We start from the raw sequence: 15,060 nt of genomic DNA, 5'->3' as shown, positions 1-15,060 counted from the left end.
TGAAGGTGGCATGATGATGATTAGGGGGGCAGGGCTCCCTCCATGAGAATGGAGGAGCTGGAATGCAAAGGCCCCCTCGTCGGTCCCAGCAGGAAGCCAGGTGGGGAGGGCGCAGGTCTTTTAACAAGGTTCCAGGGGACTCTACTTGCTGGGACAATGGGAGGCTGAGGAGGGGGGGGGGGGGGGGTGTGTGCCCTAGAGAGCCACGGCCGGCTCTAGGGAGGTGAGGCTCGACACAGTGGGGGGAGGGGGGGGCCTGAGCAGCAGTGATGGACGTGGAGGAGGGGTAGAGTCTGGGGGAATCCTGCCCTGGGTCTCCATTTCCCAGAGCCTAGCAGAGGGGGTCTTCAGCCTCCACCCCTGGGCAGAGCTCCAGGCCAAGTCTCCACCTCTCCTCCCAACACACAGCCATGTGGCTGGGGGAGAGCCTGGGCTTCAGGAAAGCCCAGTCGTCTGGGTGGGTCTCCGGCTCGGCCTGTCCCCTAAGGGCCCACACAGCAGGCAGCCAGGCGGGGCTTTTCTTCAGGTTTATTCATTCAGTGGTGGGAGGCACGGCTGAGTGGAGAGGCCCCATCTGGGGGGTTGGGGTTCACACAGGAGGGCCTCGCTCAGTCCCCCACACAATCAGGCCTTGCCCTGGGCAGAGGAGGAGGGTCCCCTGCCCCTTACGGGGTCCTGCCCACCACTTCTACCACGCCTGGGCCCGGAGCAGGGCTGCGCTGCCTCCTCTCCCCATTCTCCTCCCAGGCCAGGTCCCTGTAGTGCTACCCCAGTACCTGAGTCTCCCTTAGCAAAGTGTCCTGCATGGGGGGGCTAAGGCTGTGTCCCCAGGGAAGGTGAGGGATGGCCCTGCTTCGGGGGCTCTGCTGCTCTGGGCACCCTCACAACAGCCCTGTGAGGTAGGCAAGGGAAACGCCGGGACGGACAGGGAGACAGCTCAAGGAGGGGAGGTGCCCGGGCAGGGAGGGGGCGCGTCCACCATGCAGCAGGGGGTCGGGGGCCACGGGACGGAGGGGCCTGGGAGACACAGCTGGGCAGGGCCCCACTTCAGCCACGGGCAGGTAGCCCTGCCCAGGGTCCGCCTCAGGCCTGGTGAGGTTCTGGGGGGCCCCCAGCCCAGCCCTGGGGGCAGGGGTGAGTCCCAGCCCAGTGAGTACAGACAGGAGGGGCAAGGGAAAGAACACAGCTTCCTTCTCGGGCCGGGGGCCCGCCCCGTGGTACAAAAATAAAGGATTTCAGATCGGAACCCCAAGTGCCTGGAGGTGATCTGGGGGCTCACATCCGGGTGCCTCTGGCTTGTAATAGCTAGAAAATAAGAGAGGGAAGGGGCAGGAGGAGGGGAGGGGGGATCAGAAAACCAGGGAGGCCGGTAACGAGAGGGCAGGAGAAGGGTGGAAAGTAAGAAGGAAGGAGGCAGGAAGGGAGGAAGGAGAGGAGGGAGGGAGGGACGGAGGGAGGGAGGGAGGGAAAGAGGGAGAGAGAAAGGCCAGTAAGTCCCAGGCTCCCTTCCAGAAGAGGAGAATGGGGCTGAGGCCCAGAGAAGTGGAGTGAGGACCGAGGGGGGGGGCAGGAGGGGTGCCCCACCGAACTCGGCTGGGCGCCCCGTGCCCACCCTGGGCTGCATGGAGCCTGCCTGGGGAGGCCAGGCCTTACTAAAACTCGGTCCAGGGTGGAGGCAGGGCCGAGGCAGGGCCGGGAGAGCTGCTGTACCCACTTTAGAATCCACTGGGGCCCAGAGGGCACGTGGCTGCCAGGGTTCCGGGGCAGCTGAGCCCGAGTGGGGGCATGTGGGCGCCTGGCCACCCTGTAATCCTCGGCTCTGGCCCATCTTTGCCAGCCAAGGCTATCCCGATGTGGCCTGGCCTCCCCACCCCACAGAAGTAGGGGGCCGGGGGCTACATGCAGCCACACAGGAGCTCCAGGGCGTTGGGGATGCAGCCCCTCCCCAGCCTGGCTCAGGCACCACCCAGCAGGCAGGTGGGCAGGAAAGCCCCCCGCCCCACCTCGCTCTGCTCTCAGGGCCTCACCCCAAGGCCCAGTGAGGATGAGAAACTGGTGAGTGGAGAAAACCAGCCGAGAGCCTGGCCCAAGTCCAAGGACAAGAGACAAGCACCCTCCTTGCTCGGCCCTCCGTCCAACTCTGCCAGGCTCCTAACCGGGGCTGGCAGCTCTGGGTTGGTGCGGGCCAAGGAGCCCTCCCGGCAGGCTCCCGCTCAGGTCTGGGAGGGTGTGAACGGGGACCTGCAAGGAGGGCACATGAGGGGGCCAAGCAGGCCGGCGGGGCCCAGGCCAGCCTCAGAGGTGCCCAGCGGGGTGGGTGGACACGGAGCAGGTGCAGCCATGACGCTCCTCCCCAGGCCAGGAGGCAGGAGGGACTGGAAGGGGTGCAGGAGGCGGCTGGCGGAATGCTCGGGGATGCAGGGCCATGGGGCCTGGGGAGAGGGCACGGGAGGCCGGGGCCAGAGCGGCCCCAGGATGGAGATGCGAGCAGGCAGAGAGAAGACCTGGACAGGGGCAGAGAGGGAAGAGGCAGGGTGCAGATGAGATCCAGGAGGAAGAGGAGGTGGATGAAGATGAGGCAGGACCTCCAGCAGGAAGCGGAGGAGGAGGCGGTGGTGGGAGGGAGAAAAGGTTAGCGGGATCCTGAGATGACAGGGCTGCAAGAGAAAGTGAGAGAGGGATGGTTATGGGGCGAGGCAGCAGGCGCTAAGCTAACCCTGGCGGCCCGCCCTCGTCCCGGCTGCAGCTGCTCCAGCAGGGCGAGCGGGAGGCCCGGCTCTCATTAGCAATCATCTTCCTGGGGGCGGGCTGCACCTTTCTCCTGGGCATCTGCCTCCACCTGCACCTGTGCCACCTCCACCTCCTCCACCTCCTCCTGCCGCGGTGGCTCCTCCAGTTGCTCCTCCGCGCTCTGGACCCGCCGGCCGACCCAGGGAAGAGAGAGTGGAGACACTGACCTAGGGCCCGGGGCGCGGGGGTAGCTGTCCCCGTGCCCCACCCCCAACCTCAGGGCAGAGGGGCAGGTGAGATCGGGAGTGACCTGGGACAAGGGAAGGCTGTAGCCACAGAAGCCAGGCATCGCCAGCCCGGGCGAGCCCAGGGGGTCCGGCTCAGGACCAGTCTGGCTGCGGTCACAGAGGGCTGTGGAGGTGAGGGGTGGAAGAGGAGCCTTGTGGGTGTGGTGGGTGGGGGCGGCAGGAGGTGCCTGGCAAGGCCTTGCTTTGGGGGTGGGGAGGGTAAGATAGGCAGCCACGGATGTCTCGGGGCCAACACCAACCAGATCTAGGGTGCCAGCAAGGGTCTGGCACCCAGGCCTGGGCGGTGGCACAGGCAGGCAGCGCAGCGGGCTCTCACTGTACTCCACCAGCACGGGAGGAGGGTGAGGCAGACAGACAGACAAGACAGACAGGAAGCCAGGGTAGGTCTCCAGCACACAGGAGCAGGCCCCCTCTGTCCTAGCCAGGCCCATGCCTAACTCTGCTGCTGCCCAAATGAGAGGTCCTGGAGCTGAGGGGAACAGATGCTGGCAGCTGTGCTGGGGGGGGGGGGGGGGGGAGGCTGGCTCCGGGCAGGTGGACACACAGCGAGGCCTGGGGCAGGACTGTGGAGTGTGGCTTCCTGGTTCTGACCTAGGCCTGAGGGGGATGATCGCCAGCCCCAGGGAATAAGCTGGCTACTCCAGAGCCCAAGTCTGAGTCAACACAGGATGTGGTTCGCCTTTCTGGCTGCATGGAGAATAGCAAAGGTGCCCAGAGGACAGAACTCGCCCAAGGCCATACTCTGTCAGCTAGCTCAGTGCACTGTCTGGTGCAGACACCGCGTGGCCCCGCAGAGCCACCCTGGCCGCGCCCTGCGGGCGGTCCTGACTTGCTGCTCCCCAGCCTGGGCCTGGTAACTGGTGTGAGCAGACTTGACCAAGATGCATGGGATGGATGGCAGTGGCTGTGACCATGGGGTTATGGGGTGCGGTGGGAGGGAGGAGGCAGCGGCGGGGACGGAGGGAGGAATGCCCGAGGAGCACATCTCTACCTTAGTTTTGCGGCTGGACTCGGAGCTCAGGCCATGGGAGGAGCTGTGCAGCTCCTTGGACACCACGCACAGGAACTCGGCCTGGTCCTCACTGCCATAGGTGTAGGAGGAGCCGATGTTCACCAGCTGGGGGGGGAAGAGACGGAGGTTGGGTGGGGGACAGAGGTGCCCCTGGCGGCTGCCAGTAGGTCATCTTGGCTCTGCTCTAGGCAGTCTGCAGGGACGGCTCCAGCTTCCCTGGCTTGCACCTCTCCTGGATTGGCAGGGCCTGACCCATCCGAGCCCCCACCCTGCCACAGCCAGGCAGCCACTTCCTAGAGGAAGGCAGAGTCCGGGAATGAGCATGCTGTCCCCCGGCCCAGACATGGCTGCAGCATCTCCAGGTTCTAGGCTGCAGCATGGGGCTGGGACACAGAGGAGCCTTATAGACTACTCCTTTGCTCCAGGAAGGCCAGGCAGGCCAGTGAGTTCACAGGGCTAGTGACCAGTCCCTCAGCCTCTCAGTGGCTCAGGGTCTGGAGGATGACACACCCACACAGCCCTTCTGGCTAAGGAAATCTTGCACAAATGAGTCTTCCAGCTCTCAGGGGTCCTGATTCAGCAGTCACAGAAAAATCTCCCCCCCTCCACTCGGAACAGTGGCCTGCAGGTCGTGGGGCTACAGGAAGTGCAGGACCTGGGTCCCTCCAAGCCTTCTCTAGGGTCTTGTGGACTTGAACTCAGTCCTAAGAGTTGACCTGACACTAGGGCCTTGGCAGGACCAGCAGCGTCACTGCCGGCCCTCGGGTGATCACAGCAGCCTTGAGAATGCGGTGCCCGGGCCTCCGCTGCAGATGGGCAGTGGCCTGGGAGGAGCTGTGGCTTTCCTGGGGCTGGAAAGGAATTGGGCCTCCGGCTCCTGGACTGGATTGGACTTCCTGCCTGCCGGCCACCCCAGAGGCCCAGCCCTCCCCCTTCAGCTTCCTGTGAAAGGCAACAACTCATGGCCCAGGTGAGCCTTCTTGCTCTAAGGGCAAATCAGACTGAGCTTGCTTTGCGGCTGTGTTCCCCTGGAAACCTGCATGGTGGCGGCGCTGGTCAAGTGAGGTCAGCACGGGAGCTCAGGGAAGCCTGAAGGGGGCGCTGGCGCGCCCTGGGCACACTCTGCCCAGGGTAGTTACCTCCGTGGCTCTGTCTCCAGTTCCTGGCTGTCAGAGACTTGCCCACAATACCCTGCAGCCCCCTACCCACCCTTCTTTGTCCTCCTCTCCTCATTATGGAAATCCGGATTTAAGAGCACTCCCTCCCCATGTGGGGGCTAAGGTGAGAACTTGAAGTTGGGCTGCCCGGGTGGTCCCAGCCTACCTGCTCAAAGCGCCAGCCGTCAGACATGGTGGAGACCATCTGCGTGAGCTCCTCCTCCTGGCACTGCAGCACCCGGTACACGTGCTTGGGTGGCACCTGTGGGCAGAGGGGCGTGTGAGGGGCTCCTGCCGCCCCTCCTCAACCATATACTCCTGAAAGGTGGATGGTGGGGGAAAGAGGAAGAAGGGCTGGAGGGAGCTGTGCCTTGGGCACACACTATGTACCAGGGATTGCAGATACATCTCACTCCTTCATAGATCCCTATACGCTATGGGATCAGTGAGGATCTAGAACTGGAATGGGGGGGGGGTAACATTTGGGTCACTGATCATGTCAGACCCTCCAGAGACGTGAAGCCTCCCCTATCCCGCCTCCCCTCCCCTATCCCGCCTCCATCCCCTATCCCGCCTCCCCTCCCCTGTCCCACCTCCCCTCCCCTGTCCCGCCTCCATCCCCTATGGCACTTCCCAGGGAACGTGGGGACTATTCCCATCTGCTCCTGGTCGCTGGGTGGGCACCGCTCAAGACCTCTTTGTACCCAAGCGCAAGGTCTTGAGAGGCCACCCGGCAGCAGTGTGAGGTCCCCGGGCCTTTCCCCCGCCGCCCAGCTTCTCTCCCGACCTGGGTCACGGTGTAGTCCTTCTCCTCCATCCTGTCTTTGATGATTCGGATCAGCGGGCCAATGTTGTAGAACTCGGCCTCCTCCAGGACTCCTGGCAGACGGAGCAGCCCCTGGTTACTCCTGCCGCCCCAGACTCTGTCCTCCTCTTGCCGCCAGGCCCACGCCCTGCCCTAGTCGCAGGCCCCGACAAGAGTGGGTGGCAACTCGGAGTCCAGTGGCCAAAGAAAGGCTCCGTTTCCTTCCTTCCTTGGGCTCCATACTCCCAGTGGAAGGGGGGAGATGCCGTGATGGAGCCAGCGCCCCTCGTGGCACAGATCAGAGCACCAAGGCCGCCTGTGGTCCACAAGCTGGCACTGCTCTGGCGCCACCAAGAACCAGAGGTGAGCTGGAATGGAGCCCTGGGATGCCATGAGGGCCTGGGCCATGACTACTGTGTGCATCCACGTAGCCCGCACCTGTGGGACCCTGCGCCTGCAGCACGCCACCCCTAATGTTTGGTCCTCATAACGAGAAGGAGGTACTTTAATCATCTTGACTCAACAGGGGAAACTAAGGCCCCAAGAGAGAAACGACTTGCCCAAAGTCATGCAGATGTATGGAGACACAAGTGCCTTAAGCCTTCAAGCTCCTGCTACAGGAGGATAAACTTCTATGCACCCTTTCCAGCGCCCACACTTCACAGTTTTTAAGGCCCCTGTGCTCATCTGGAATCTTGGAGCTATGAGGGAAGCAAGCACTGTTCTTCACATTTTGCAGTTAATAAATCTGAGAGATCAAGTCGCCCCCAGCCCCGCCAAGTGAAGTGGAAAAGTTCCCACTTGAAGCTTCTGCAGGGCCGGGTCCCTTCGGTTCCTTCCAGATTGGCTGCTAGGCTCCGTGGGACAGGACCTATTATGGGCTGTGTGTCCCCTCAAGATCCCCATGCTGAATCCTGGCTGGCGAGGTGAGGGGGCCTGGAGGGAAGCGCACGGCATGGTGCATGGTGCGCGGTGCATGGTGAAGAGGGGGAAGGCTGGGATTGGATGGTACCCCCTTAAGAAGAGACCCGGTACTGTGACGGTGCCCACATCCTGCCTGGAGCACCCAGGGAAGGAAGGCAGCAGTCTGCAGCCCACAAGAGGGTCTCCTCAGGGCCCCACTGGGCTGGACAGAGGAGCGCAGAACCCAGCCTCCAGCACCGTGAGGAACACATTTCCATGGCGGACAACAGCCAGAATGGATGAGCACAAGGTCCCTCTTTGATCTATATTGCTGTCCCCAGAGCTCCCCGAGGCCTGCCACAGAGGGGGTGTCCATGAGCATCATGTAACCTGGAGCTGCGCAGCCTCAGGGCCAGCGGGACCTGTAGCTCCTTTCATCCACCCCCAGCGACGTGGGCACTGCTGTCACCCCATTTCACAGACAGACACGTGGAGGGACAGGGCGTGAAGTAAGGTTCCAGGTCCCCCTAGGTAGGGAGCTGGCTGTCTGCAGGTGCTATCAGTTTCAGGGCTTTGAGAAATCAAACCTGTAAACAGGTGTTGGCTGTGACTCTGGAGTGCTACCTCCTCCCCTCCCAGTGGGACCTGCTCCCAGGCCACACCCACGTTATCTGCTCCCCTAGGGCTGCTGCCAGCCTCGGCAGAGCAGAGGTGTTGAAGCCTGGCTTTTTGAGAAGCTTCCAGACTGCTGTACCCTGTGAGACCATGGGCAAGAGTGAGGAGGGATGGCTAGCCTTCCCCGACAACCACGGGTGCACAGGACCCAGGACACATGGAGACTCAGTGCAGGCAGAATGCATGCATTTTGTAGATACCAGTGGAGACTGGTAGATACTAGCAGGCCTGGCTGGGTCGGCTTACCCAGAACCACACCCTGTGTCCTGAGGAAACGGCTAGGCACACTGGTCCCTGGCCCAGGCTGAAGCTTTGTAAGTGACAGTTCTCTCATAGTTGGCTTCTCTGTCTGCTAGGCCCGGACATGGGCATCTACAGCCCTGGGAGTCGCTGAAGCCCTACCAGGGAGCAGGCTCCTCCCCCACCCCCGCCTCCCATCCCAACCAGCCCAGTGCGGCAGAGACTGCCAGATTTGGGGAAGACTCACCCTCTCCACCCACTTGCTCACTGCAAGTCCTCGCCTGGCAGAATTGGCAGAATTGAGAATCAAAATAGCAGATCACTCAGAGAAAGAAGGTGGTGAGGGGTCCCCCCATTCCCAACCCCTTTTCCCCTCCACCTCAGGGCTGCAGTAGATACCCCTGGCTTCCCAAGAGGCCAAGAGTGGAAAGGAAGAAAAGGCAGCCCCACCCCTAACAGACGCCTCCAGCAAGGGCTTCCTTCATCCTCTGCACAGGCCTCCGTGGCCATCCGGTGAAAGCTGGGGCCTGACAGCTCCACCGAGGCCAGCCCTGTTCCAGTTGAGAAGAGGCGGAAAGTGTGTGAGAGAGCAGGGTTCCATGCCAGCGAGGGGAAGTGGCTTTGGATCTCTGTGGAAAGCCCTACCAAACTGCACAAGGCAGAGCTAGGAATGGGCCTCAGGCCACTGGACCCACTTACCCTCCTCAGCCATGTCCTTGTCCAGCACCAGTTTGCCATGGCGGAGAAAGTTCAGGATGGGCCCAAAGTAGGTGGGGTCCCGGTCAATGAGGTAGGCCCCAGTTTCATCCTATAGAGGAGAATACCACAGGTATTAAGGGAAGTGTAGCCTCACCCCTGCCCAAGCCCACACTGTTCTAGGAAAGGTCAGGGGAGGGAGAGAGGGTGCAGGGTAACAGGCTGGAGCAGTAAAGCTCTGGGATCAGGCCGACTGAGGTTCAAACTTTGCCTCTGCCTTTTCTAGGCTGTGTGACCTTGGACTGATGGTTTGACCTCTCTGAGCCTCTCTCCTCGCCCCATAATTAGGTGACCGTGAACACGTGGGCGAGAAGAACTTTGAGTGGTCTCTGGCCCGGTGCAGGGCTCAGTGATGGTCCCTCTTGCAGGGATGCCCCCCACTCTTCCCACCCCCTACCCCAGGCTAGCTCTACTGTCTATCAATCAGTCAGGGGATGTTTTCAAGTTTCCAAAGAAGCTGCTCTCTGATTGGACACGGGCAGCCCGCAGGGAGGCAGGGCGGGCTGAGACATCTGGAGGTGAGAGGACTTGCCCAAGGTCACCGCGCGGGAGGGTCACGAGGAGGGGGCGGGGCATCTCAGGGGGCCAGCCCCAGCTGGGACCCAGCTGGCCCTCCAGACGGGAAGGCTGCGCCCAGAGCAGGGAAGGAGCCCGTCGGAGGTGATGCCGGGTGGAAGCGCAGACACGGTGGCCGCCGGAGGGGGGGTGGTCCCCGCACCCCGCAAAGGAGGGGGGAGCGCCGCGCGTGGAGCGCTCCCGGCCTGCCAGTCCCGCTGCCCCGGCGATGCGCGCAGCGCGCGCCCGGCCCCTCTCCCGCCCCCTCCCCGGCCGCTGCTTCCCGCCTCCGGCTCCCGGGGAAAGGCGGGTGGGTGGGCTGGCCGGCTGACAGCGCCGCGCCGGGGATCGGGGTGGGGGGGCCCGGGCCGCCCGCCGCCCGCCGCCCGCCGCCCGCCCGCGGGCTCACCCGGTCCGACTGCAGCTCTTCCCCTTGGCACAGGCGGCTGAGGAAGGACTTCTGCTCCCGGCACAGCGTCTGCCGGGTGGTCAGGAACACCGTGCCCCCCACATTGAGCCGCACCCACTTGCCCCAGCCGCCCGCCGAGCGGCCGCCCACCCCCGCCGGCGGCGCAGCTTCCCCGGCCTCCATCCTCATCGCCCGCCGCGGCGTCTGCATCCTCCGCCCGCCGCGCTGGGCCGCGGGCGGGTACCAGGCGCGAGGCACGCCGGGAAGTGTAGTCCACGCTGCCCCGGGGCGCGCGCGGTGGGCGGGGCGCGCGCGGTGGGCGGGGCGCGCGCGGTGGGCGGGGCGCGCGCGGTGGGCGGGGCGCGCGCGGTGGGCGGTGACCTCGTCTCCCCCCACTCCTCCCCGCCCCTGGCAGGGAGCGCACTGGGTCACTGCAAGATGACTCCGGTCACTGTCCTGTGTTTGGAAAAGGTCAGCTTCCCACACACTGAGTCAATCTACACTCCCACCCCTATTTGTGTTCATGCTCTTTTTCCTTTGTAGAGTTTGACAGCTATCAAACAACGGATGGGAGGAGAATCTTCTTCCTCCTGAAATCGTATTTGCTTCCTAAGGGTTCCCAAGCCTTGCATGGCTGCTGTGGAGACGGCCCACGACGCCCAGGACCCACCCAGCTCTGCCACTGAGCGGCCTCCCTCCCCACCACCCCAGCTCAGTGCTAATAGTTTTCATCCTGGCATGGGGGGGGAGGGGGAGACTCTGTGTGTGTGTGTGTATGTGTGTGTGTGTGTGGTTAAAATTACTATCCTCATTTTACAGATGGGGCCACAGAAATGATAGACACCGCTGGTGAGCGAGCATCCCGTGGGATTCTAGGAGACTTTCCTTCCACTGAGGCCCCTTTCCTGTGGCTGCCATTGGTGATGGTGGTGGTGGTGGTGTGTGTGTGTGTGTGTGTGTGTGTGTATGTGCGTGCGCATACCGAGCTTATCTTCTGGTTCTGTAGGTGAGGAGTTGGGAGATCTCAGGGACAAGAGGAGAAGGTGGGTTGAGCACCCCAGTTTCTGTCCAGAACCAGGTCTAAAATATCTCTGCACAGCAGCAGGAAGGCAGCACAGAAGGCGAGGCAAGCCTGTGGAGTGGGAAGGGGGATAAGGGGGTGGACCTGCAGTGCCCATGGGGCAGGTGACAGCGGTGGCAGAGTGGCTGCCACCTCCCTGTGCTGAGCCCTTGTGACTGGAAGCGACCCTGAGGTTGCTCTGCTCCCAGATAGAGCTGGAGGAGCACAGATGCCCTGGGAAGCCTCACCTGAGCCTGTCACTCGGCTGTCCTGGGCTGAACCTGTTCCTTTTCTTAGCTGCCTCTCTGCCTCTGAGTGGCTTGTGTCACATCTGCTGGCGTTGCCATGACTAAGAAGATATCACTCATGTCTGCTGGGTACTTTGTATTCTGCTCCCCAAGTGCAGAATGCCACAATCCTCTGATTCCTCTCCAGTCCTTGTCATGTTCTTCATCTCAAATCAAGTCCTCTTGCTGCCTGGGGGCTGGTCCCCCTGCTTGGTTTGTGGGTGTGGGGGGGGGGACTGCTGGGTTTGAACCTGAACCTCTTCAGGTCACTCAAAGAGAGGAAGGGGTGTAATCAGTAAAGTGACAGGCATCTGACCAGACAAATATTCCAACAGGCTTTGGAGGCCCATGTTCTGGGTATGAATCTCTGCCTCATAACACACACCCCAAATCAGTTAGTGAGGTAGGTACCTACCTACTCAAATCTCACTTCATATCCTTTCACTGAGCCCCTACTATGTGCCAAGTCCTGGACCAGAAACAGCATCCTCAGCCTAAGCATTGGTAGGGCTTGAACATGTCTAACAAGTGTGTCTCTGGGATTTTTACCTTGAACTTTCCCAAATGTCTACATATAATCACCAAGCCTGCCTCAAAGGCTGAGTTGGTCAGGAATGGGTGAGACCCAGACCCTCCCCTTGTTCCCAGGGCAGCCAGTAACATCTGCAAACTGCAGGAAGCTGAGTTCACATTGGTAGAGGTTGGGGCAGGTGCCTCCCGTGGAGATTCAGCTGGCTTTGGCAGGGCTGCAGACCTGCCTAGGCCAGGCTGGACCACCTGGGCCTGGGCACTGCTCCTTTCCACCAACAGAGGGCGCTTGGAGGGCTCCCAGCCTGGCAGTGGGGTGGAGGTAGGAGAGGAGGAAAGGATAAGAAAGGTCTATCAGGCCCGGGGCTTTCACCCTTGGCCTTTCAACATGGTTTTGCTTTGGCCAGAACGCATGGTTCAAGCTGGGTCATTTTTTCCCCAAGTGAACTCTTTAGGGCCCCTACTGCTGAAGGTGGCTCACAGTAGTACCGTTTCCTTCTTGGGCCGTGCCTCTGATTAGCACCTGGGTCGCTATTCAAGGATGGCCTCCACTGGGCTTCACAGCCCAGAATCCAGGACAGACAGGGCAGGCTGTATACATGGCTTTCCTTCTGCTCTGTCACTCAGAAACGGGAGGCATTCCAAGAACCCCATCAGCCAGCTTTCCAGCCGTTCTGTTCTGGGGTGTCTCTCCTGTCCCTGCTGTGGGCAAGCACTGTATTTTTTCTAAGGTTTCCCAGACAAGTCCTTAAACTCTTCAGTGAGAGCTGCTGCAGGTGGTCTAAGGACTAAGGTCTGTGGTCAGCAGTCCTGGCAGAAATGCAGTCAGGAAATCTTAAAAACAACAGCAGAAACAAACTAACAGAAACCCACCCATGTCCTTTAGAAAATAATTTCAGGCTTAGAGAAATGTTGGGACAAATAATTTTAAGATATCGCTAATAAATGTGAAACTTGGGAGTTTTCATCCTCTCTGAGCCTTTCTTGTTTTCCCAAACTGTTCTTGAGTGCATTACAGAGCCAATGACCTTTCATTCCTAAACCTTTCAGAGTTCCTAAAATCAAGGACATTCTCTCCCAGAAACAGTACAATGAGCAGAACATGGAAAGTTACATTGACAGGATACATTTTTGCTAATCTACAAAAGTCTTCTCATCTCCATTTGTCTCACTACTATGCTTTCTAGCAAAAGAAAGAGAGAGGAAAAAAAACCCTGCTAAAAGCCTATGGGTCTGCACCTTTCTGTCAGGTGACCGATTCTGTGACATGCCCCCTGGTGTGAGCTGGCTTGTAAGTGCTTCGTGTTAGACACACTAGGACAATTTTTTGGCAGGAACCCGGGAGCAGTCACGTGTTTGCAGCCTGTCCTACCAGGATACGGTGTCGCCGTAGCCCATTCCTGGGGAGGAAACCATTTTTTTCTTTTGTTAAGGTGGTACCTGCCAGGTTTCCTATTTGTTAAGGTGGTGCCTGCCAGGTTCCCAAGCTATGCAGTGACTCTTCCCTTTTGATGAGGAGATACCACGAGACCATATTAATATTCCATGTCTCATCAAGCTAAATTCTTTCCCACCGATTTTAATGATCTCTGATTGCTCTTGCCTGTAGTAACCAGAGCCAAGCTGTGAGTTTCTAATTCCAGCCTTCCTTCAACATTTCTCAATGGTGATCCACAAAAGAAATCTCCCATCTCTTTCCTGCACTGACATATCATTCATTTCTATAACTCTCAGATTCCTACTTTATTATATGCATAATAATCTGTTACTATTAATTTGGTACTCAAACTAAGATTTGACTAAAGGGACCCCCCCAAAACCACCTCCTGTATCCTTGTTTTAAAAAATACATTCTAAAGAAACCTCCCTTTCCCTCTCTCTCTCTATGAAGTATGGCAAAATACACATCACATTAAATTTTCCATCTTTGCCATTTGTACGCAGTGGTCAGTACATTTTCCACAGCATTAAGTACATTGCTGTGGTCCAACCTTCTTCCACAAGGCTCTTCTTATCCTGAAGAAGCCTGCGCCCTCTCACTGGTACTCTTCCACGCATTCTCAGCATGCAGAACCCAGGCGTGGGCTCTGTCCTCAACGTAAATAAACGGCAGTTATTTAGAAAGAATGAAGCGGGGCACTAATGGATCACAATCGCCACTCAGAAGGCTGAGATCTGAGGGTCGTGGTTCTAAGCCAGCGTGGGGAAGGAAAGTTGGCAAGTGTCTTATCTCTACTTAACCACACACACACACACACACACACACACACACACACACACACACACACAGAGCCAGAAGTAGAGCTGTAGCACAAATGTTGAGTGCTAGCTTTGAGTGGAAAAGTGAAGGAACAGCACCTAGACCCTGAATTCAAGCTCCAGTACTAGCAAAAATAGCATCCTTCCTCCAAAAAAACCCTAATGTCCTCTTCTTGCTTTCTTTTTCTTAAAATCAGCATGAGAAATGTCCAGTCACTGGCCACTGGCCGCCCCTTTCCGCTCTGGCACTGGGGCAGGCCGTGGGCATTCTTCAGGCAACTGCATTCACCTGCTTTCTTACTGGGCATCTAGCTGACTTCCAGCCAATTGTGGTTTAGAAATAGGGAAGATCACACAAGGCAGCGGCAGGGCTGCAGGGAGCTGGAGCTCCCGGGGGACGAGGCAGAGGGGGAAGAGCTGATGCTAGGGTCTCCTGGATCATGCCTGTCATGACCTCTGATGCACTCGGCTCACCCCAAGAAGTGATCACAGGTGATCACGCACTTCCTTGTATTGTTCTCTGCCCAGCCGGCTGCCATGCTGAAGACAGGGAGGGAATCTTTACAGGGTGCAAGTGAATGCACCCTTGGTGGCCACAGTCTTCACCTGTATGGAGGGGATGAAAGTCCTCGGTTCTTTAGTTGGAAAAGTCCTAAGGGTTGGGCCACCTCCTTAGGGAAGTGGGTCTCTGACTTTAGCCGGGTTTGCCCTAAAGCCATGAAGGGAAATGGAGGTGCAGGTGGACCCCACCCCACTTAGGGTACTGTGGTTCCCTGCGTGTTTAAAATGAGGAGTTTCGGTTAACCTGGAAATTGTGTCTTCCTTCAAGCGACTGATCTAACTAGCAAAGCTGAGGGCCTCCGAGAAGGAGGCAATCTGACTCCAGACCGGCCCTATGCTTGGCAGGGCTGAGTCTGTCTGCTCCCCTTCCTCTGATGAGACCACATCTCAGCACCGTCCATGCTCCAGCCAGAGAGGGTCAGGGAGGGGAACTTTGACCGTGATCTCTTGCAGTAGCCATCCACGGAGCAGAAACAGGGTTGAGGCACCTGGCTGAGGCCCGGTTGAGAAACGCATTTCCCACTGTCCCTAATGCCGAAGGGGCGCTCAGCAAATATTAACCAAGCAGAAGAGGCTTGCATCATCCGCATGCCTGGTGTGGTAAGTTCCTCCCTGGAACACATGGGGGAGGGGAGGGGCGCTGGCAGGGGCTGGGGAGCCACGGAGAGTGGGTGGCATGCAGCCCAGGGATGGTCCTGGGTTGTTCGGAAAAAACTCTCCCGTGAGCTTGTCCAGACCCGTCCAGAACCTTCCTTCCCAGGAGAGGAGCGGCGCACGGTGGGTCAGCTTTGTGTTCCTGGCTAGACCAGGGCCAA

The 15,060-nt window shown here is 59.4% G+C and overlaps 1 protein-coding gene across 4 annotated transcripts; it reads right to left on the bottom strand.

Annotated features, from left to right (window-relative positions):
• Positions 1-512: 512 nt before the first annotated feature.
• Kctd17 (potassium channel tetramerization domain containing 17) lies at positions 513-9,818 on the bottom strand. 4 transcript variants are annotated; one of them, XM_042693339.1, is made up of 9 exons: positions 9,551-9,774; positions 8,530-8,638; positions 5,995-6,086; positions 5,374-5,469; positions 4,030-4,155; positions 2,815-2,911; positions 2,586-2,657; positions 2,157-2,241; positions 1,236-1,305 (listed from the first exon to the last, which is right to left on the bottom strand). In XM_042693339.1, the coding sequence occupies exons 1-9, from the start codon at positions 9,758-9,760 to the stop codon at positions 1,236-1,238; spliced, it is 957 nt and encodes a 318-aa protein (XP_042549273.1). In that variant the 5' UTR covers positions 9,761-9,774. The 4 variants fall into 4 exon arrangements, with proteins under 4 accessions (XP_042549270.1, XP_042549272.1, XP_042549271.1 ...); XM_042693336.1 differs by lacking the exons at positions 2,157-2,241; positions 2,586-2,657 and having other exon boundaries at positions 513-1,305; positions 9,551-9,818; XM_042693337.1 differs by having other exon boundaries at positions 1,212-2,657.
• Positions 9,819-15,060: the final 5,242 nt, after the last annotated feature.

The sequence above is a fragment of the Dipodomys spectabilis genome, unplaced genomic scaffold (genome assembly GCF_019054845.1).
Source record: "Dipodomys spectabilis isolate Male_0828 unplaced genomic scaffold, ASM1905484v1 ptg000163l, whole genome shotgun sequence".
NCBI classification, from domain to species: domain Eukaryota; kingdom Metazoa; phylum Chordata; class Mammalia; order Rodentia; family Heteromyidae; genus Dipodomys; species Dipodomys spectabilis.
Note: the sequence above shows the minus strand (reverse complement) of the source record. Positions and strands in the feature narration are given on the sequence as shown.

What these genes read in the sequence shown, in the direction of transcription:
- Kctd17 (XM_042693336.1), bottom strand. Translation starts at nt 9,760, where the DNA reads ATGCAGACGCCGCGGCGGGCGATGAGGATGGAGGCCGGGGAAGCTGCG. An exon ending in CAAGGACATGGCTGAGGAGG is followed by an intron (nt 6,087 to 8,529) that starts GTAAGTGGGTCC and finishes TCCGTCTGCCAG; the next exon opens with GAGTCCTGGAGGAGGCCGAG. An exon ending in AGTCCAGCCGCAAAACTAAG is followed by an intron (nt 2,912 to 4,029) that starts GTAGAGATGTGC and finishes CGGCGGGTCCAG; the next exon opens with AGCGCGGAGGAGCAACTGGA.